Source organism: Sinocyclocheilus rhinocerous, unplaced genomic scaffold, assembly GCF_001515625.1.
Source record: "Sinocyclocheilus rhinocerous isolate Xijiao unplaced genomic scaffold, SAMN03320098_v1.1 scaffold367, whole genome shotgun sequence".
NCBI classification, from domain to species: Eukaryota; Metazoa; Chordata; class Actinopteri; order Cypriniformes; family Cyprinidae; genus Sinocyclocheilus; species Sinocyclocheilus rhinocerous.
Genome location: NW_015662594.1, coordinates 187,332 through 210,559, shown reverse-complemented (window position 1 = coordinate 210,559; position 23,228 = coordinate 187,332). Strand labels below are relative to the sequence as shown.

At 40.9% G+C, this 23,228-nt stretch overlaps 1 protein-coding gene across 1 annotated transcript in view; it reads right to left on the bottom strand.

Annotated features, from left to right (window-relative positions):
• The window catches only part of LOC107728186 (reelin-like), a 119,763-nt gene that overhangs the window by 20,493 nt on the left and 76,042 nt on the right, over positions 1 to 23,228 (bottom strand). The window contains exons 24-48 of the mRNA XM_016538285.1: positions 22,237 to 22,423; positions 21,340 to 21,545; positions 19,662 to 19,833; positions 19,377 to 19,583; positions 18,052 to 18,287; positions 16,828 to 16,985; positions 15,680 to 15,893; positions 15,449 to 15,525; positions 13,886 to 14,044; positions 13,604 to 13,798; positions 12,289 to 12,562; positions 10,906 to 11,046; positions 10,630 to 10,807; positions 9,759 to 9,843; positions 9,462 to 9,644; positions 8,778 to 8,946; positions 7,533 to 7,768; positions 6,495 to 6,645; positions 6,150 to 6,408; positions 4,832 to 5,081; positions 4,579 to 4,747; positions 3,536 to 3,676; positions 3,284 to 3,461; positions 2,456 to 2,649; positions 1,589 to 1,839 (exon numbers count right to left, since the gene is read on the bottom strand). Coding sequence (XP_016393771.1) covers positions 1,589 to 1,839; positions 2,456 to 2,649; positions 3,284 to 3,461; positions 3,536 to 3,676; positions 4,579 to 4,747; positions 4,832 to 5,081; positions 6,150 to 6,408; positions 6,495 to 6,645; positions 7,533 to 7,768; positions 8,778 to 8,946; positions 9,462 to 9,644; positions 9,759 to 9,843; positions 10,630 to 10,807; positions 10,906 to 11,046; positions 12,289 to 12,562; positions 13,604 to 13,798; positions 13,886 to 14,044; positions 15,449 to 15,525; positions 15,680 to 15,893; positions 16,828 to 16,985; positions 18,052 to 18,287; positions 19,377 to 19,583; positions 19,662 to 19,833; positions 21,340 to 21,545; positions 22,237 to 22,423 — 4,670 coding nt within the window. The remainder of the gene's footprint in view (positions 1 to 1,588; positions 1,840 to 2,455; positions 2,650 to 3,283; positions 3,462 to 3,535; positions 3,677 to 4,578; positions 4,748 to 4,831; positions 5,082 to 6,149; positions 6,409 to 6,494; positions 6,646 to 7,532; positions 7,769 to 8,777; positions 8,947 to 9,461; positions 9,645 to 9,758; positions 9,844 to 10,629; positions 10,808 to 10,905; positions 11,047 to 12,288; positions 12,563 to 13,603; positions 13,799 to 13,885; positions 14,045 to 15,448; positions 15,526 to 15,679; positions 15,894 to 16,827; positions 16,986 to 18,051; positions 18,288 to 19,376; positions 19,584 to 19,661; positions 19,834 to 21,339; positions 21,546 to 22,236; positions 22,424 to 23,228) is intronic.

Genomic DNA, 23,228 nt, shown 5'->3' with positions numbered 1-23,228 from the left:
GAAGTAAAACAATTGAAAGTGGGGGGAAAATTTCGTTGTGAATTAAATGCTTTCTCTAGTTCATGTTGGCCACAATTATTGCAGCGTCCTTTTCCCAAGATAACAGCTCTGAGTTTTCTCTTATAATGCCTGAAGAGTTTGGAGAACACCTGACAAGAGATCAGAGACCATTCCTTCATCCAGATCCTCCAGATTCACAGCTTCTTCTCTTCAGTTCACTCCACTCATTCTCTACAGGGTTCAGGTCAGAGACAGCCATGGCAAAGCTTCATTTTGTGCTCGGTGACACATTTTTGTGTTGATTTTGATGTTTGTTTTCGATTATTGTCCTGATGGAAGATCCAACCACGGCCCATTATAAGATTTCTAACAGAGGCAGTCAGGTTTAGATTTTTATCTGTTGGTATTTGATAGAATCCATGATGCCATGCATCTGAACAAGACGTCCAGGACCTCCGGCAGAAAAACAGACACACAACATTAAAGATCCAGCAGTGTATTTAACCGTGGGCATGGGCTACTTTTTATCCCTGTTTCTACTAAACACATCTGGTGGGTTTGCTGCCAAAAACCTCTTTTTTAGTTTCCAGTCGTGTCTGATAACTGAATATGATGGAGTTTGTTTTTGGATGAGAAGACCCTCCTGAACAACATGTGCTGATGTAGAGGCTCTTTGATATATATTTAGGCTTTCTGACCCTAAGACTCAACTAATCTCTGCAGTTCTCCAGCTGTGATCCTCGGAGAGTCTTTGGCCGCTCAAACTCTCCTCCTCAGTGCATTAGGACGATATAGACACACGTCCTCTTCCAGTCAGATTCGTAACATCTTTAGTTGATTGGAACCTCTTAATTATTGCCCTGATGGTGGAAATGGGGATTTTTTCAATGCTTTAGCTCTTTCTTTTCTGTGAAGCTCAATCTTGTTCTGCACATCAGAACAATATTCTTTGGTTTTACTCCTTGTGATGATGGATCCCTGGTGGAAATGGGGATTTTCAATGCTTTAGCTCTTTTCTTACAGACACTTTCTATTTTGTGAAGCTCAACAATCTTGTTCTGCATATCAGAACTATATCCTTTGGTTTTACTCATAAACCTTCTTTGTGTTCCTCATTATTATAATCCTGTGGAACAGGAAGTTATGGCTGGACAATTTCATGCTCTAGTCACCCTGGTGTGCTCAAGAATGTAAATATGAATGTGAATATACTTCAGAGATATTTTACTCATTGGAATTTCTAGGGGTGTCAATAATTGTGGATAACATGCACTGAAGAAAAACGTTTATTTCATCATGAGGTTTTCCCCCCACTTTCAATTGTTTTACTTCAATGATAGGTTAGAATTTTGTGCATTTTTTGAATGAAAGATCAAAAGGATAAACAATGTAGATTCATTTTCACAGCCGCCTTCGCTCATATTTACCAAGGGTGCCAATATTAGTGGAGGGCACTGTAAAAGGGGAAACTTTTGTTGATCCCTCATAAGGTGTGTGTGTTTATAAATCTCTCGTACTGATGGTCTCCTCGTGGAAGGAGACTGAGCTGCTGTAGTGTGTGTGTGTATCTGTAGACGTGATCTCGTACCGATGGTCTCCTCATGGATGATGGATGAGCTGCTGTGTCGTGTGTGTGTGCCGTCAGCCGGCGCTCTCTCATGGCTGGGCAGCGCCGCTCCTCCAAACGTGTCTGAGATCTGAGCGTGAGCATCTGAGCCGGAGATCAGCACATTATCCAGAGCCCAGTCGCTCCGATCGGCCCCGTCATGCTGCGGCTGCCACCAGCGGATCCGGACACCCACGGCTCGCGCAGCAGCGGGCAGCAGAACATTCACAAACCTACAGGAGAAAACGTTCATAGTTACAGTGTGAATGCTCTGAACACTTCAACCAGAGGACCTTTAATTCATTACATTAAAAAAGTTTCCAACTTGACTGTTCTAACACGGAAAACACTAGAAAAGTTCTGCCCTTCCCTCCTGCTACTCTGTGCTCAGAATAAAACAGCAGAATGCTGATTACTGTGCATTATACACTATTTTGAAAAACAGTGTGAGAAACAGTGTAAGGAACAGTGCATGTAAGGATAAATATTTCAAGCAGTCCTACGCTGCACTGTTGTCTCATGACATTATTATGTTGCATGTTTAATTGAGTGAGAGGATTCCCCAGCATATGCCGGTTAGGTATGTTTTGAAGCATGGCAGCTTGTTTGAGCTGGTTTAAGCTGGTCATGTGCTGGTCCTAAGCAACTAGCTTCTGCTCAAAACATACCTAACCAGCATATGCTGTTTTTTTCAACAGGGTCCAGTTACTCGGCATCTGCAAAGAGATGCGCTGTACGCATGCAGAGCTGGATAAAGTGCATGGAGCACAAGGTCGATCTGGGAATTGTAAGAATGGTTATTGGAGTGGTTCAAATCAAGAAGATCACAGTGCTAGCAGAGAGACTCACTCAGGCTTGCTGTACTGGTCGTAGAAGATCTCGGTCAGTAGATTCCAGCTGATCCCCGCGTTCACACTGAACTCCAGCAGAACGCCCTGATTACGGTTGCTGGGTGCGATCATACAGCCGTACATGAAGTAGAACTGGATGAATTCAGCACTGGTCAGATTCAAATCCACCGTCACCAGCTGACGAGAGCAGCTCTGGCCATTAGACAAACAATGACACGTGATACTCTGATTCATTCAAAACTACCCTTGTTTACACAAACAGCACTGTAGCAATACTGTCATGTATCCTGAAACATTACTACAACAGACAGGTAGGTGGACAGAAAGCTAGACAGAGACAGATTTTGCTTCAACAAATGATTTCCATGGAAAGGTTTTGCTGAATAAACTCGTGATATCTGAGATGGAGTTTGCTTAGAGGCAGTTGAGAGACAGCTAACAGCTAAAATTGAGCTTTTGTGCCTCATTCTTAAGCTCACATCGTGGTGAGAACAGCATCCCTATGGTGAAAGGCAGCAGGGATGGGAAACTCATAAAGAGAGAATGAAAAATAGATGGGCCAACTATAAAAAAGCCTTCGAGGAAAACAAGCTGCAATCCTAAGACTCCTGGGACACAATCTTCAGGAAAATAAGCTCTTTGCCAAAGGTCATCCTCAGTATTAACTCTGGGAGTTGGAATACTTATGAATTTGGTTTATTTTGACTTCATGATATTGTGATTTCATGCTGCAATAGTGTAATTTAAAGACTGTGAATCACTGTGAATGTGAGCATCTCAAGAACTCCTCAGACTGAAACAGAGACTGAAGGACAGACGGTTTTACCCCGCTGAAGTGCAGCGCTGATCCTGAGGCCACAGCTCCACAGACGCTGCTGATCTTGCCGCCGGTCAGCAGGTGCCAGTGATTGAGCGCCGGAGCTCGACTGAAACTGTCCTTCAGCTGAGCGGGCAGAGAGACCAGCGGCTCATCGCAGAACTCACCGCCCCACTCAGGGTCACATCTGAAAGACAAGAGCCGTGAGGAGCAGGAAAGACTTACAGCAGGCATTACTTGGTGAAGGTGAGAGTGACTTACACACAGGAGCTCTGTCTGCAGCGGCCGTGGCCGGAGCACATCTCAGGACAGCCGTCACCGATGTACAGGTTATCCAGAGCCCACGTCTGCTGCTTATCAAATGGCGCCGGCTGGAACCAGCGGAAGCGCGTGGCTGTGGACCTGTGCGTTTGCCACAAAAGACAACGAAAAACCTTTCAATTCTTAGAAGTCATTATACCACGGGCTGTTGAATGCTTGATTCTGATTGGTTGATGGATATTCTAATGTGTGCAATTATTTTCCAGGAAACGCGCAGCTATGAAGTAGTTCCCGGTCTGTTGACCGCATTGCACTTCCAAATCACTTCGCCATATAATTTCAGTTATTTCAAAGGTTATTCACAGCCTACAATAGCAAAACAACCAAAAAGAACCAAAGACACTGAACACAGCAAACAAATATGACCAAAAAGGGTTAAAAATGACAATTTCCATGTTTTCCCAAGTAAATGACCTTTTATTATCCATGCAAAGCACACTTTCTTTATCCTGCTCTCGCTCTCTGCAAGCACATGCACCTTGTTGCCAGCCCTACCCTGCAAATGAATTTTTTCAGTAGTATTGTTTGCAACTGAAAAAATAAATGACATTACACAGTATGGAGGTGGTAACGTTGCTGTTCTTGAAGCAGATAAACTTACAGTTTCGCTATTAGTAGAGACGCTGCTGCCAAACACCATAGAGAGATGATATTAACTCTAAAATGATGCTTTGAATTTAGAAACGGAGGCTTGTGACGAGAGGCGTAAGAAATTAGTACTATCTGAACAATGACTTTAGGGGTTGTAACAGTGGTATAAGTGGAATAATTGACTCCAGTCCTTTGAATTATTGAAAAATAATGCACACCTGAGGTGTAACAGCATTACCTCCTCTGCATTATTTTTCAATAATTTAATGCCTTGTCGTCAATTATTCCTTACTTGATTTACAAGCTGGTGTCAAGTCAAGTTTCACGTCATACAGATTTTGTCAAAGCAGCTTTACAGTGATAAACGGAAAATAGTGTGGGTGGGTGCTTACCTGGCGTAGTGTGGTATGGGTAATGTAACTCTGCCCCACTTGTTGTAAGTATCTGACACCAGTAATCTCTGCAGTGTGTATGAAGAACAATCTGGACTTGTGGGTAAACAATCCTTGACCAGCGGCAGCCACGTGAGACCTAGATCCAAAGAGTACTCCAGCTCCACCACTGCGGACACATGAATAGTGGTCAGAGGAAAACCCTTCTATTCATGACACAGACAGAAGCGCACGCTCATGTCAGGAGACGTACTGTAGCAGGAGGAGGTGACGGAGCAGGAGGCAGAGAAATCAAACTGGATGAAGGCATCTGGGCCCAGACTGATGTCGGTGGTGATGCCGTAACGCGTGTTTGACTTCTCGATGAAGGCAAAAGCTTCACCGTCAGATCCGCACACTGGCATCCGCGTGCCGCCGGGGTGCAGCAGCCAAGATCGTCCATTTGTGGAGGAGAAGTCGTCCTCCAGCGGCCCCCAACCGCTGGCACTGCCGCCCACAACCAACTGCACACACACACACACACCGATCACAGAGATCACAGCAGAGCAACAGAGTTCACATATCCACTCTACATACAGATCCAAAACAAGCACAACAGCCAAAATGTACATGTTCACTGGCTGTATAAACAGTGCCTTGCAAAAATAGGTCGTAGAACTGTTGACACCAGTGGTCTCTACAATCAACTTAGCTCATGATGCTTTTGAGGAATGCAGCCTGAATTTCACTGGATTTAACTGTAACTGACCGGGTAAAATGCATGTTTGAAATGCATGTTAAAACCAAGTCGAAATGTAAAGCATCTTGACTGACAACTTATGATTGGACCTCTAAGAACTCATCTTAATGCCAAACGTAAACAGGGTTAGTGAGACGTGCAAAAGATACTGCAAAATAATCTGTTCCAGCAGAAACAGTACTAAAACTTTCAGTGGGACGTTGATCCTAAACATGAATGGACAAATGAAGACTGGACTCAAACATGTCCCAGTGTGGCCCAGTCCAAAGCCTGTGGCATTCATGCGGCTAACCTGAACAACCTGGATCAAATCTACTGATAAAATCTACCAAAATGGCAACTGAATGATATATGAAGCTAGTATGTACTTACCGTACCCAGTCATCACTGCTAGATTATCATTTTGTGATATAAAACAGTTTCACAATAAAAATAACTGTTAACACTTCATTTTGATGGTCCACTTTAGACATTCTGCTACCTATAAGTAACTTTGTAAGAACATGTCAATTTATTCTACTAACCCTAACCTAACAGTCTACTAATACTCTAATGAGAGTTAGTTGACATGTAGTTGCAAAGTTACTTCTAGTTAGTAGAATGTCTAAAGTAAACTATCAGAATAAAGTATAATCAAATAATGAGCTCTGAGTTTCAGTGGAGTTAAAATATCAGCTTATATAACAGCTTTAATAATGGAGAAAAAAGGGGAAAATTGCTTAATGGTTTTGAATTGCCTTTGCAAGGCACTGTTTTTAAAATGTTTATGACCGAATATTTAATACAGTGTTAATGAGTGTATTGCAGTAATGTCATGTGTGTCTTGGCGTACTTTATCAATAACCCAGGGGCTGTGGAAGTGTCCGTTCTCTGACGGCTGCCACCAGCGCAGGCGTGTGGCTGAGGTTCGCGCTCGGAGAGGGATCTCCAGGGCCACCAGGTGAGCCTGGTTACTGCTGTTGCTGTAGAGGAACTCCTGCAGGAGAGCCCAGTTCAGACCTCCATCCACGGAGAACTGCAGGAGCACCGGCTGGGAGCGCGGGTCAGGAGCCGCTTTACCGCAGCCCAGCCTCAGGAAGAACTGGATAAACCTGAGCAGGACACACACATCTCCAACATTACTGATGGCGTGAAGGGCATCTTTCACAGTGAACCATCTGGTGTGTTTGTGGAATACCTAGCATTAGACAGGTCCAGATCTAATGTCTCCAGCATTCGCAAACCGTCCTCACTGAAGAACAGGTGGTTCCCGCTGGTGGTGATGCCACACTTTCTGGAAGGCTTTCCTCCACTCATCAACTTGAAGTATTCAGACTCCAAAACCCCACCTATGTGACACAATCAATAATAAAATGGACAATTTTTATACACAGACAAATCCCAATGAATCTGCTCCAGTCAATCACCATGAAGATGCTTCCTGTTTACTGTACGGTTATGAGGAGCAGAATCAGAATGCCTTTCATGTCACTGCACAGCTGTACAACGAAAGCCAGTGCAACTCCTTTATGGTAAAAGTAACACACAACAAGCAGAATGCAAAACACAGAATAAAGAGTAACACACAACAATCAGCTCGACATAGCGGCAAAAACAGATAAATAAATAAGCAGTAGAAAGTATATTGCACAATCCCGTGTGTAATATGTATTGCACCAACAAGCTTTCATGAGAGCAGGGCTACGCAGTCCAACGCTGCAGAAAGAGAAAACATCAACTAAATGTCTTGTTGCTTCTTGTGTCAAAGTAGTTTCTTGTGATAAAAATCTTGGAAGAGTCAGCTGTTATTAATTTTCTCTGTTTAAGACACAACGTTCAGGTGACTGCTGGAGGGCCAAGAGCATCCTAAGGTTCAAAACCACTGAGCACCAGAACATAATTTTCCTCATCCTCATCCTCATCCTCATCAATAGTGACATTCAAACACATTATAGGCTTGCGCATTATGCACAAGTAGTACTCCAAATACAGTTTAATTATAATTTTTATATCAGTAAGTCTCAAACGATATGTCAATAGATATATTAGTAAATTTGAACTATACTTACTATGAAATGTATTTTAAATAGATTACTTTTTTACTAGAACAGACATTTTCAGTGTGACTTAAGTGTGTCCAAACACTTTTTGCAGCCACTTTAATGTTTGAAATATGATGACTATGAAATATCATGTCAGATAACAACATACTGTAAACATCTGTTTGCTTCTGTACCTTCGAAATCCTCCTTCAGGAAATCCAGGTTTGGCATGTCTGGAACGGAGCAGTCGGGACCAGAGTAACCCGGATCGCAGCTGCAGTGAGTGCCGCGCACACACACACCGTGGCCGTTACACATGTTCTGGCACTGAGGGCCGATGTACACGCTGTCCAGGGCCCATGTGGGCGGAGCCGCGCCGCCTGAATAAAACCCCTGATACCAGCGGAACCGCACTGAGCTGAGAGCACAGAAACACCATCACACACCCAACACACAGCAGTGAACCGTAAAAACACACAAGCGGCTCTTATAATATAAGTAATTACACTGATGAACATTTATAATTATTACATTTTAATAACAAAATAAAATATACACAATAATATAATATAGAATTATTATAATTACTGTAATTAATATGAATATATAATCATGAAAAATTGGGTGTATTATACGTTACATAATTAAATTAAAGAAATTATATACATTTTCATCACTTTAATTAAAAATTATATGTTTAGTATTTGGTATTTTTCTTTTAAAAGATATAGCAAATTTTATTAATGAATAATTGTATTACATTTATGCAAATTATCTAATTAATATATAAATAAATACATTTATATCATTTTATAATTTTATTTCTTGAATTTTATTATATTCTTGTGTTTGATAAATCTGATTAAGTAAATAAAATACGCAGGAGAATAAATTACATGTTTAAGTTCGGTTAAAAAAAACTAAATCGCATCCAAAATAAAAGTTTTTGTTTGCATAATATATGTGTGTGTTCTGTGTATATTTATTATGTATATATAAATACACACACATGCATGTATATATTTTGAAAATATTTACATGTGTTTACACATCTATATTTATATTCATATAATTTATATATATTTTTTATTATTTAATATATAAACATAACATATTGAAATATATACATGCATGTGTGTGCATTTATATATACATAATAAATATACACAGCACACATACATATATTATGTAAACAAAAACTTTTATTTTGGACGCGATTAATCGCGATTAATCATTTGACACCACTAAAAAAAAAAAAAATTTTTAAAAACATCAACATCAAGAGCTGGAGGCTCAGCGGCTGAACATGCAGAATCCTGTTGAGTTTGGATGACAGAAGCTGGGCTGATACTGCTTAAATCCAGAGGCATGAGCTGACTATGGTTTATATGCTTGAACATGGCGTGCTGATGTGAGGTGGACACTATGCAGATACTCACAGTCCTGCCCTCTGATAGGGGCAATAGAATCCAGTGTTTCCTCCAGGATAAAACAGCCAGTTCCCCTCCTGAGGTCCTCCCTCAAAGCTGTCTAATATAACCGGCAAGCTATTGATGGTGTTGCCGTCTATGATCAGGTCATCAATCACCCACACCTCTTCCTTCTTCCCTGAGGGTTTGGAGAATGACAAGTGTAACAATTATAACAATGACGACTTTGTAAACAGTTACAGAGGAAACTGAGCATCATAAAATACCAGACTCACGTGCCTTATTGCAAGGATACGTGCAACGCATTAAAACAATATGTCTTCCAAAATCAGCTCAAAATATAAAACATGTTTGATTTCCATCTGGATGGAATCAGAGAATCGGAGTCTGTGACCATCATACACTACGCAATTTTCTATTAAATCTGTCAACTCAAATCTGCAGACTGGGTTTGACTCAGCTACTAGCATTGACTATGCATCCAGTCTGTAAATCGGTGCAAAAATCTGGGCAAATGTTGTGTAGTGTATGCCAGCCTTTATGCATTAAAATTCTTCTCATAAAGCCAATTATCCTGTCATGGTTCTCACTTTCCAATAATGGAACAACACAAACTCGTCTCGTTATACTGGTGATGTATTTGTGGTTGAGTGAGGTGTATGTGGGTAAGTTTGAATGACTGTGTTTGCTTACCACTGCTGTACGGCTGCCACAGTCTGAAGCGCGTAGCGTTGGTCTGTGCGCTGGGAGGCAAAGACATGTGAACAAACAGCGTGTCTGTGGAAGTGGGGAAATAAAACTCATCTATAAGCAGCCAGCTGATCCCTCCATTCACTGAATACTGCAGCAGCACGGAGTGAGAGCGCTCAGGTACACCTGCGAGTAAAACACACAGAAATACTGTGTTTACAACCAGTGCGTTCATTCCCATCAGCTCACAGAAGACAAGCAGGATAGCTTGAGATAAAGCACGCTTCACGCCAGACTCACCCTTCGTTATGAACTTGAATGAGAACTGGATGTGCATGGTGTTTGTGCAGTCTAGATCTGCTGAGACCAGCATGCGCAGCCCCTCCTGCAGGAACACACAAAATAGAGAAAACTGATCTCTTTTCATTTACTCATAAAACTCCATTACAGAAAAGTTCTATGAAAGTTTATTATGTAGTCATACTTGCAAAACCAACATATAATTACATAAAAATATTAACACTTTATTTCGATAGCACACTTTAGACATTCTACTAACTATAACTTTGCAACTCTGTCAACTAGCTCTCTTTAGAGCATTATCAGACTGTTAGGTTTAGTAGAATAAGTTAATAAGTAATATACTTGCAAAGTGACTTTAATAGTCAGTAGAATGTCCCTCAAAATAAAGTGTGAGCAGATATGAGGCAGACAGTCTAGCAATGACTGCTAGTTGACATAGAGTTGCAAAGATACTTATAGTTAGTAGAATGTCTAAAGTGGACTGTTTAAATAATGTGTTACTCGTTAAATAAATTATGTTTTATTAACAAAGTTCAGGAGGAGCACGTTCAGATAATTAACCTAATTAACACAAAAGGAGCACACTCAGTAATCAACATAATTAACAAGGTAAGAGGTGTGTATACACAGCAGATCTACCTCTGTTCCTTGACAGTTTTCCAGCATCCCTCCACCTCCCCATCTCCACCCTTACAACTAACCCTATCCTAACTCTGGGCTCGGAGCCAAATACACATAACCTTTACTCTGTTCGTGAAATGCTGGAAACAAGTGGTCCCTAACTGCTGTGACGATGGAGGATTCGATGCATAATGCAGTGCAGAAATTCTCCACTGGAAGATCCCAGCTGTTTGACTGCAATACTCACTCCTTTAAAGATGAGGGCCGTTCCTGATTTCAGAGGCTCTCCGCTCAGCGTGCCCCTCTCTGCGCCGTACACCTCCGGCCAGACATCAGCCCTCAGGTTCTCATTGAAATCTTCCTTCAGAACGGACGGCAAAGCGACTAGAGGCACACAGTGCGGCCCGCCGAAGCCCTTATCACAGCTGAGCGAGAGAAAACCCAGCGTGACTGCAGGATCGCTGAGGAGCATGTGAGGAATATGAAGCTATCAGGAGCTAAAGCAGCTGGAGTCCACACTCACACACAGTGTCCGTTGTCACACAGTCCATGACCCGAGCACATCCACGGGCAGCCGGGTGTCAGCAGCACATTATCCAGCGCCCAGTCATCAGCTCCAGGAGCCAAGAGAGGCTGGATCCAGCGGAACCGTGTTCTGGGGGAACTACAGGATCGGGAACAACATTCAAACATGCAAACTTACACAGCTGTGATGCCAAAACTCAGAAGATTCCTTTGAGATTTTCCTATTAGGTTTTATAATGTTTTGTTTTGTTTATGAGTAAAACAAGGTCTGTGGTAAACATAACTTCATGATACTTAGATGTTTTACTCTACAACGTAAATTATACACACCTATACTGAAAACAGAAATTTTGAAGCAGTTATGTCCGTTTTTAAAAACGTATGTTTTCAATAAGTTTGGAGAGTGTGTGCAATTTATGTTTACGTTATGTTATGTTTACCACACACCTTATTTCACTCTTGAACTGAAGATGTTTTACTCTACAACGTAAATTATACACACCTATACTGAAAACAGAAATTTTGAAGCAGTTATGTCCGTTTTTAAAAACGTATGTTTTCAATAAGTTTGGAGAGTGTGTGCAATTTATGTTTACGACAAAGTATCATCAAGTTATGTTTACCACACACCTTATTTCACTCTTGAACTGAAAAAATGCCATTAAAACCATAGAACATTCTTGATGAAACCCATGGTGAATTATTGTCAGGATTTACTAAAGACGTGCAGTGAAACATTAGCGATGAAAAGCTGTGGACGCAGTTATTTTTGCAGCTGATCTTATTGCATTTTCATTTGTAGGAGTTTCTCTTTCAGACGCAGTATTTATGGGAGGAGAGAATAAAAATAAATCAAGGTGTTTAAGGTTTGCGCTTTGCAGTTTACTGCTATTCATGCCATCACTTCATCTTAACCCATTTCGCGCATGTGATGTTTGTAGACACACTGATTATCGCAGGACACGTACCAAGGCATAAAGCAAAATGTTAAATATCATGGTACATACCAAAGTACCACAGTATTATCATTTAATACCATCACTGTTACTGCCACGGTACTTTTTTGCAGGGGCTACAAACGATTAGGGCCAGATTTACTAACAGCTGGCGCCAGCACAAACCGTCTTTCGGTGTTAAAATAGTACTGTCAGGATTTACTAAAGACGTGCAGTGAAGAATTAGTGCTGAAAAGGTGTGGACACACAGTTATTTTTGCGCCTGACCTTATTGAATATGCATTTGTAGGAGTTTTTATGGAACTGCGCTCTAACGCTAATTTGCCGTTTAGTAAATCTGGCCCTTAGTGTGAGACTATGCATGTATAAATCATCTGAGACACAGTCACAGGATCCTCTGTGTGAAGAGTCGGAGCGGGTCCTACATGGCAGCGCTGGGCAAGTAGACGGTGACTCTCCTCCACTGCAGGAACTGTGGAGCGCTGAACACGGACCGCTGCGTGTATCCGGAGCAGCCGATGGCCGGAGGCACACACTCGGGCGTGATGAGCGTCCAGTGTCTCCCGCAGTCTGTGGAGAACTCCAGATGGACGCCGTGGGCTGGAGACGCAGCCTTACTGCAGCCCATGCTCAGATCAAACTGCAGGAACGAAGAGCCAGACACTTCGAAGTCCCAGCTCTCAGCGTAACGCGGCCTCTCTAGAGAGAGAGAGAGAGAGAGAGAGAGAGAGAGCATTCATCACCTTAAACCCTGCTGCAGTCAGATCATACAGATTCTGTGATGCAAGTCTGAGTCATCCAGTTCTGAAGGGGTGCATCTTTCTAAAAGGCTTTGTATGTATAGTGTAAAGTCACTTTTATAGAAATGCTTTAAAGATAGACCTACAGCGGTGGCCAAAATTATTAGAACATTATTTCCAGCAGCTAAAAATGGTTTTAAGTCAGTTATGTCTATCTTTTGCTGTAGTGTGTCAGCAGAAAATATCAGTTTGCATTTCCAAACATTCGGGCAAAAGCTGCTTTAAACACAAAGATGCTCACACCAAATGTTGGTTTAATTTAGTTAATAGAAGTTAAGTGATAAAGAAAATCTGTTTATGACATTATTTTTTGACAGCATCCTTTTACACAAGTGCCTAACACTTTTAACAGCTCTGTAGCTTTGCAGGAGGTTTCTTGAAGCGTCTCGGAGACACAGTTCTTCTGGATTGAGTCTGTCTCAGTTTGTTCTGTTTCTTCATGTGACTCCAGACAGACTGATGATGATCAGATCACATCTCTGTGTGCAGCACAAACATCTCACTGCATTATCACAATTAATGGCCAAATGAATGTTTGGACATGTAAACTGATATTTCCTACTGACACACTACAGCAAGAGATAGACATAAGTAACTGACTTAGCTGGTGAAAATTCTAGTGTTCTAATCATTTTGGCCACCGCTGTAAATACAAATACAAACTGCCCCTTAATGAAGCCTGAGCAACTTAGTATTGTGCCACCCTTTGTACACAGTCAATTTACGTTATCTAAATTGTGAATTTAAATACATTATTGTGTACACGCATCTGATAAACATGTTCAAAGGAGCCAATTCAGACTCCTTCGACATCACACACATCATAAAATGTTGTAGCAACATATTGCAGATGAGTAAACTCCTCATTTTCCAGATGAAAATGCACATATAAATGTTTGTGATGAACATGAGGTTATGGGTGTGTTGGCGATTAACTCACTGTCCATGACCTCGGAGTTGAAGTTCAGCACTGAGTCTGGGCTCAGACAGTCTGCTGTCACCTCTCCACCTACGACTCGATACCAGTTGTGTCTCAATGGAGACGTGCCATCAAACGTGTCGAAGAACCCACTCCTAGCGCTGTCGTTCATTCCGATCAGAACGTTATCCAGACCCCACTGGGCCGAGTGTTTACCTGAGAAAGAGGAACACATGTCTCCTGTCAGGCACTGCATCACAACACCTTCAGTAAGTTCATCACATGACACTGGTCTGTTCTCACCCTGCTGCGGCTGCCACCAGCGGAACACAGTGTGAGGCGTCTTAGCCGCGGGCGGGAGCTCGATCGTCACCACCTGAGGCTCCAGGAACGAGCCAAAGTCCAGCTCTCGTAGGAGCTGCCACTGAACACCATTGTTTATGGAAAACTGGACAATCACACCTGTCAAACATAAGCAAGGAATAATTGCTGAATTACTGACAAAATGAGAAAAAGGCACAAGCTGCAGTATTTTTGGTACATGATCGTCTCATCCAGCTGCTCAAGCTGATGTGATTTACATAGACATCAAATGACATAAAAAGGATGACAATATTCCAGTCCAGTCCATGTGACCTACACTGTACAAAATTACATGTGTGTAGTTACACAAACATTACAGCTGTAGATAGTATGTACCAATGTGTACTTACACTGTGGTTACATACTATGTACACATCTAGTTACTATGTAAGTACACCGGTATTAGGGCCACTTAATATAAAGTGGGACCATGCTGGTAAATTAATGTTTGTTGCATTATTTCAGTACCATGTCTGTTAAAGGACTACACTGTACAAAATTATTGTGATTTTAACGGTAAAAGACTGTAAAAATGCTACAGTAAAAACCTATTATTTGGTTAATGGTAAGTTCCCTTACTATATACAGTGAAAAACCATAAATGGACATTCCCAGAATTCCCAGTGTTACATTTCACATTTGATGATTTTTTGTTGTTGAAATAACTGTTTCTTCTTAGTTTTTTCGGTCCCACTTTATATTTAGTGGCCCTAATACCTGTGTACTTACATAGTAACTAGATAAATGTTATAAAGCTACGAGAATACTTTTTGTGTGCAAAGAAAACAAAAATAATGACTTTATTCACATGTATTACATTCCACTGAACGTAAACAACGAATGCTGTTGTGCGTCAGCTGCGTCACGCGGATACGCTGTCTACGTTGTTTACGCTTTGATCTGAATGAAAACAATGTATCCACATGACGCAGCTACCTTTCTGGACCTTGATCGTGTTAGGATCCTTGCTGTCTATGGAGGGTCAGTGAGCTCTCGGATTTCATCAAAAATATCTTAATTTGTGTTCCGAAGATGAACGAAAGTCTTACGGGTTTGGAACGACATGAGGGTGAGTAATTAATGACAGAATTTCCATTTTTGGGTGAACTCTCCCTTTAACATGATTGTGTTTAGTATTTGTGTGAATGACACCTTCTATATATTAGTATTTTCTTTCTCAGCTTGTGGAAAAGCTATTTGTGATGAGCTTTGGTTCATCATGTGACTTTCTCACCACCACCTGCCTTTAGTGGTTATCAGTGTACTACAAATGTACTAAACAGATTTCAGTACTTTAATAGGTACGTACAGTATATTAACATTATATCAGTTAATGAAATTACGGTATTTAAATGTAAATTTAAGTTAAATCCGTAAAACCTAAAATGTTGCTACCGTAGTTTTTACGGTAAAATTCTGGCTACCAGTTTTTTACTGTAAATTCTACAGTAGATTTTTTTTTCAATGTACTGCAGATCAGCAGTTACTGTCCACAACATTCACCTTCATTTCGGGAGCGGGGACGAGAACAGGTGGAGCCCATGTTTTTCCCTCCGATACGAATGTAGAACTGAACCAAACTGTACGGAAGAAGAAAACAAAAGACAACAGAGTGTTCTACGTGAGTTAGGGAGAAAACAAACACAAGCAGTGAACGTGTAACACATGGTTGGTGTCACGTGAAGGTCTAAAGCTTCACTGTTTGCGAGCGTCCAGCAGTGTTGTGGCACTGACCGGGTGTGGGTGGTGTCCAGCGGCGTGGTGCAAGCCTCTCGTCTGCCCAGGCTGCTGAAGTACAGAGCTTTCCCTTCGCTGATGCTCCCGCAGCCGTCACCGATCTGTCCTCCGCTCAGGCTCTGCCACAGCGGGCTCAGCTTCCCCTCGAAATCCTCCACCAGTTCAGTGGGACTCGGAGCAGACGGGACACAGCTGGACCGGTCCACCTCCACTGACCGCCGCAAACACAAACATAACCAAACATACATGAACATGAAAACAATCTATAACATCACATATAGTGGTGCCCAGTGTTGGGGGGGATGCATTACAAGTAACGCAAGTTATGTAATCAGATTACTTTTTTCAAATAACTAGTAAAGTAACATATTACTTTTTAATTTAGATGGAAATATCTGAGCTACTTTTTCAAATAAGTAACATAGTTACTTTGTTTCCATGTGTTGAGTGACAGCTCTGGTGTTGCCATGGTGACAGAAATCAGGAGTAAGTGCAGAGCGTTGTGTGTGAACATGATCTTACTGTAGCTCTAGACTAAATATCAACATGTGTTTGCACAAAAACAGATTCAGTGTTCCTCAAATTCAATAAAAACAGTCAAATGCAAACTCAGAATATTATACAAAGCTGCAATAATTAAATGTTAAATAAGACAATATCATTTATGTATTTAATCCCATTTTATTAAACAATGTCATTGCTGCTGACCTTCGATGATCCAATTCAACCATACTAATAAGCAAAAATGACACAAAATGAAAATTATTTTTGTTATTGCAGAATAATATTGAACTTTCTTCATATTTCATCATATTCTTTATGCAATTTGTTTGAGCTGGGCCCTCTGAATTTACACTTCCTTCAGCGTATTCATTTCACTTTTGGTGTGAAAGGGCTTTTACATTTGCCAAAAATATACCTTTTTATATTAAAAACAAACAAGCAAGCCCTGCCCAGATTTAAAAAGTAACTCAAAAGTAACATAACACATTTTTTCTATAAAAAGTAACTAAGTAACGTAATTAGTTACTTTTTTAGGGAGTAATGCAATATTGTAATGCATTACTTTTAAAAGTAACTTTCCCCAACACTGGTGGTGCCTCACCAAAATAGAGACAAAGAGACATTCAACATGTGAGTGTTACCTGTGTATCCCATATCACAGAAGCAGACGCCTGAGATGCAGTCTCCGTGACCGCCGCAGTGATTGGGACAGGGCTCAGAGATGTAGACGCCATCCAGCGCAAACGCAGGGGCGTCCCGATAGACACTGCTCTCCTGGAACCAGCGGAAGCGCGTCTTGCTGAAAATTACACGGGAATATAGAGATCACACGCATGAGCTCACCAAAACTGAGGCTATAATCATTATCATAATCATTACCTTGAGAAAAAAGGTAAAACTTTACAATACGGCTGCACAAACGTGCATTAGTTCATGCTTAACTAATGCACAGATAATCACGAGTTAATGTATAACTCATGAAGAACTAAACCATTTATTAATGATTCCTACATCAGCAACTAATGAATATTCTATATGATTCATAGATTAAGTAATAAATAAATTGTTATTAGTTAAATTTGTCATAATTAGTTCCCTAATAACATATTATATTAACTAATGATGTATATTCACATGTTAATTAGCACAGTGGTCAAAGCTATGTACTTACACTTCGAGTTGTCTGCTTTAACTAATCATTAGCTAATGATTTGCAAAGGTATCATTATGTTATGACTTTACTTGTTGAGGCACACAACTATTAACTAATGAAGTAATACGTCATTGTGGGTTATGGATTTTGAATTAGTTAGTTAGTCATGTGCCTCAACAAGTAGTCATAACATAATTATATCTTTGCAAATCATTAGCTAATGATTAATTAAAGCAGACACCTGGAAGTTGAAATGCATGGTTTCGACCCATTGTGGTGGTAATTAACATATTAATTTACACTATTGGTTAATATAATTATGTTATTAGGGAATTAACACATTATGACACATTTGACTAATAACAATTTATTGATTACTTAATCTATGAATCATATAGAATTTTCATCTGTGCTGATGCAGTAATTATTAATAAATGGTTTAGTTCTTCATGAGTTACACATTAATTCATGATTATCTCTGCATTAGTTAAGCATGAATTAATGCATATTAGTGCCACTGTATTGTAAAGTGTTACCAAAAAAATCAACCCCTGGGATATTTGCCTGCGGCGTAAAGAAATGGCTATAAAGCATTTAGAAAATCTTACGAAAAATATTTTAAATAACTGTTCTTTAGAAATATCCCCATGTCTCTGACAGTATGACTCCACGTTCGGACCCTGTTCTCAGAACAATCCCCGGGTCCAGTTACCTGGCGGCTACGATCCGTGGCAATACGACGGTGACTCTGGTCCAGCGCTCGTAGTCTCCCGTGTGGTACACAGTGGGCTCTCTGAGTTCACGTCCGCTGCCCTCGCAGCTCGTGGCCCCAGGGGATGCTGGGTAACAGCCCTCCCGCACCAGAGCCCATGTGCGGCCCGCGTCATGAGAGTACTGGAGCAGCACTGGCGCAGACGCACTGAAGACTGACTCACAGCCGATGTTCAGCTGAAGGAGAAACAGAACAACGTTACTGCGCTGTCTACACTGTAGAAATATGAAAAAATTATGTGCCAATGATGTAAAATAAAAATAATATGTTTGTAATTGGGTGTGTAGATTCAGTGAACAGAAAAACATACAAAAAGCAAAGGCAAAAAATCTGCACACTAAACAAAGGCAAAGTTCTGCATTTTTACAATTAAAAAAAAACTTTGTTTACTTTATTTTTATACCAGTTTTACAAATGAGGACATCCCCAAAGGGAAGTTTTTGGAGATTTTGTCAGGCTTAGCTCACTTTTGGGTACAAATTTGTCCCCAAAATATGGTTAAGTACACACACACACACACACACACCCCACTCACACACTCATACACACACACACACACAGCAAAGCAAAAGCGCTGTTATTGTGAGTCTGCAGTCAGCAGATGATGCTGATGCTGCATGTGACATGCTTCAAACCACACGCAAACAAAGATGTCCGTCTGACGTATGTTTACACCGACAATTAAAGCTGCAATGAAAATAAAGCAGCAACACATTGTTTCTTCCATATTGTGACGTATATTCGAGTGTAATGGATTATCAAAAATGAAAAAAATGTAGGGTAGAACTTGGTTCTGTGCATCAGTTGTTGATTGGATGTTGAGAGGTGGGCGTGGCACTCAAACGTGTATGCAGATGTGCATAAGCTTGAGGGGCGGAGTTTAAGAGCACTAAATGATTGGAGAAATCCTGCACATGTCACCAGAGAGAAGATCCAGTTATGACATTTTGATGAAAAATGATGGGGACCAATTAAAAATGGATTGCTTGTTCACAATAAGGTCTATAACATGCTTTTAGAAAATTTTAATTTCAATTTTAATTTGCCAATGTTAAAAAGCAGCGCAGAAAAAACTCCATATGAAGTCTTGCTGTGCGACAGTGTTTGATGATTTGGGGGCTTCTCTTTTATTTGCAGTTAATTGGGTTAATGAATCAGTTTATTATATAATTAATGTGATTGCATTTTTAATCAGTTGAGAGCTTTATAAAGTATTTCATGCTTATGAAAAGGAAGAGTTCCTCCACGCAGCCTTACATCAGTACCTTGAACTGCAGCGTGTATCCGGGACGGAGCGCCAGGTCTCGGGTCACTGCCATCCGGTCCCCGTCCGACCGGCCGAACACTAGTGCAGAGGGAGTGGGAGCGCAGAAACTCCCGTTACGGTCCTTGTCCATTCCTTCATTTCCCAGCATCAGCCACACGCTCATCTGGTTGAGCGGATGATCGAAAGCCGGTTTCTCGTAGAAGTTCTGCAGAAGCACAGGAGAATCAGAGCTCTGTCGTATCTTCAGGAGCGCTGCAGCAGAATGCGCTTGTGTCCGTCTCACCTGAGGCAGTGTAGGATCGGCCATGGGGATGACGTGCTTCTCTCGCTCAGACAGGATGATCACGTCATCGATGGCCCACTGATCATAGCCCTCGCCCGAGTGCAGCGGCTGCCACCAGCGGAAACGCGTGCAGGGAGTTTTAGAGGCCAGAGGAAGTTCATAATGAACAAACCTGAGCCAAACCACATCATCCAGTCACAAACACTCAGAATACATTCACATAAAGATGCTAAATACACAGTACGGTGGACGTGACACTCACAGAAATATGTGGCCCTGGAGCACAAAAGCAGTGTTAAGTCGCTGGGGTATATTTGTAGCAATAGCCAACAATACATTGTATGGGTCAAAATTATAGATTTTTCTTTTATGCCAAAAATCATTAGGATATTAAGTAAAGATCATGTTCCATGAAGATATTTTGTTACTTATTCTTACCGTAAATATATCAAAACTTAATTTTTGATTAGTAATATGCATTGCTAAGAACTTCATTTGGACAACTTTAAAGGTGATTTTCTCAATATTTAGATTTTTTTTGCACCCTCAGATTCCAGATTTTCAAATAGTTGTATCTCAGCTCATCTCAGTTTCAAAAAATTGACCCTTATGACTGGTTTTGTGGTCCAGGGTCACATATATCAGATGGTTCGATAAAATAACTAGCTGCAGTATTTAAATCATTGTTATGGCCGGGTCACACAGAATGTGTTATTACGTTCCACTGCACTGCTCTTTCAAAAGATGCTCAGCTTTTAAAAACGCATCTCAAGATCCCCGAGTTCACTCCTACTTCCATTCCGCTGCGTCGCACGCTTGTTTTAAAGGCAGAGTAAGTGATTTCTTTTAAAGGCAGAGTAAGGGATTTCTGGTAGTCAATGTTTATATTTGAAATCACCAAAACAAACACGCCCCTACCCCAAAAGGGTCTTGCCCCTATTTTGATAGCTCCGCCCCACATATACGTACGCAACCCAGGCAACGATTAGTTCTGTGAAACAAAGCAAAACCAATGTTACACCGTGTCTACGGATGTGAGCGGCGCGGCGCAACAAATCCCGACAGAAAACTGCTGCCGGGTTCTATTTATGATGTGCTGACACACATTTCAAATGGTTTTCAACGGTCGTTTGATCGCGTCCAGTGTAGTCAGACTTTAGCTGTTGTAGACACGGTGTTACTCACCTATTGAGAAGAAACAAAGCAACCTCGGCGTCCGATCGCAGGCCTCCGCTCCTTGAGTTCTCTCCAGCACTGGAAAGCTGATCCAATATTTTACACGGGTCCTACTTCTTGCCTTATCTTTCCGCAGACGTTTTCCTCTTTTGTTTTTTTATCTGCCATCTCTATCTTTCTGTCGCTCGGCTCGGCTAATGTCCGTCCCATGCACTGAAAGCCCCCTCCCCCACACCACGAGTAGACACGCCCCTTATTGCTGATTGGCTACAAGTTTGTTTTGCTATTCGGCCCGAATCAGTTTTCTAAAGTGTTTTTGAAAAATCACATACCCTGCCTTTAAACACAAGAACTTGTTCTGCATGAATGTATCCTTAGTTTAAATAGCCCTTTTCTTTTGCCAGTTTGGATGTATTACATGTAGTTTGATCCTGGAATTCCTCATTTTTAAAGTAAAAATCTTAAACAAACAGAGCATTATTGACTGAGTTGTTCTTCTCACCGTGGTTTGGTGAAGTCAGTGAAGTACATCTCTGCGATCAGACCCCAGCTGATTCCACCATCATTGCTGTACTGCAGCAGAAGCCCCTCCTCTCTGCTGTCGGCCTGGTTACACTCCGCCCCGTCTCCGCCCATCCGCAGGTAGAACTGCACAAACTCCGCCCACTCCGTGTCCAGATCCCAGCTGACCAGCTGCCGCAGCCCAGCCTGATGACCAACGAGAGTTACACAGCCTCTGTGACATAATACCAGCGATCACAGACAACACTGTCATCTAGAGTCTCGCTTTACGTCATGATGAAATGGGTTTTTACTCCAGATTCACACTAGATTTTGTTTCAGTCATAGTTTTCATCTCTCACAGAACACTGAAGTTCAAGATCAAGGCCTGTGAATTAAAAAAATGAAAAGGACATTGGGGAATCAGAACCAAATATGAAGGAATCTTTTATGTTGATGATTTCACATCAACACAAGCTTACAAGAATACAGAAGTTGACAAGTTACATTTATTTTGGAAAATATGGAAGCCTGTATTAGATTAGGGAATATGATCACTTTATACTGGTCTTATGCACTCTATCATATTTCTGTGACATTTTCATTCATTCATTCATTCATTTTCTAGAGATTCATATATTCAGGGATATTTATCTTTGACATCTTTTACATTATTTTGTGTCTACTTATTTCTGTATATTTAAATGTACTGTAGTGTTGTTTGTACCGTGCCTCACATTTGTTGAAGTGTATGCCTTATCAGAAAACTAAATAAAGTTTAGGAAAAATCACAATACAGACTTCCTTTACAAAAGAGAGACTGGAGAAGCCAAACAAGCAGAAGCAAGCAGAAAAAGTCCAGCTGAATACTCGTTCTGTAACAGGGCTGTTATCATACCCTGCTGAAGTACAGAGAGGACCCGGAGGAAACCACCCCACAGCCCTGGTCGGGCGGCACGATCTCGCCTCCGGTCGCCTCCTGCCACGCTGACACCAGGGTCTCCTGCGACTCGAAGTCTGAGAGCACACTGGAGGCCAGAGTGTTGAGCGTCTGGCAGTCTGAGCCGGTGAAGCCTTCATCACACCTGCAACAGAGCAAACGCATGACCTTTCAGCTCCAGCGGCTGATTCACGAGCCACTGCTAAACGCAGTGACCCAACAAATCATCCCCGCTCGCCTTGAGCCGTCACATACATCTGACCCTGAGCCGCCCATGAAGGGCTCACAGTCAGCGTCTCAAACCGCGTTCAGCACACACTGATCATCCACCGTAAGAATCAATCTGACACAGAACATAAAAGTGGAACGCATCACATAAAACACTAAATGATTCCATATTAATTAGCTAAAACCTCACATAAACGCTTCACTGTTACTAGCACCACTGTAATTTGATCTAGCATATCTAACTATTTGTGCTCCATCATAAATATTTTTCAACCAATAGCATTGAAATTATTGAGATGGCAGCACCAGACTAAAGCACTACATATTCACAAACATTCATGTTTCTCTTAGCACTATAGGGATTCTGTAAAGGGTTCTAAATAAGGATAAATACTAAATAATGTTTTAATGAATATGTAAAATAAAAATGTAAATTAAAATATACATTTAATGTGACGATAAAATGCTAAATTAAGTTGAAATTAGTGCCGTCAAATGATTAATCGCCATTAATCGCATCCAAAATAAAAGTTTTTGTTTACATAATATATGTGTGTGCTGTGTATATTTATTATGTATATATAAATACACACACATGCATGTATATATTTCAGAAAAATATGTTATGTTTATATATTAAATATATTTATTTATAATATAATTTATATGAATATAAATATAGACATGTAAATACATGTAAATATTTTCAAAATATATACTGT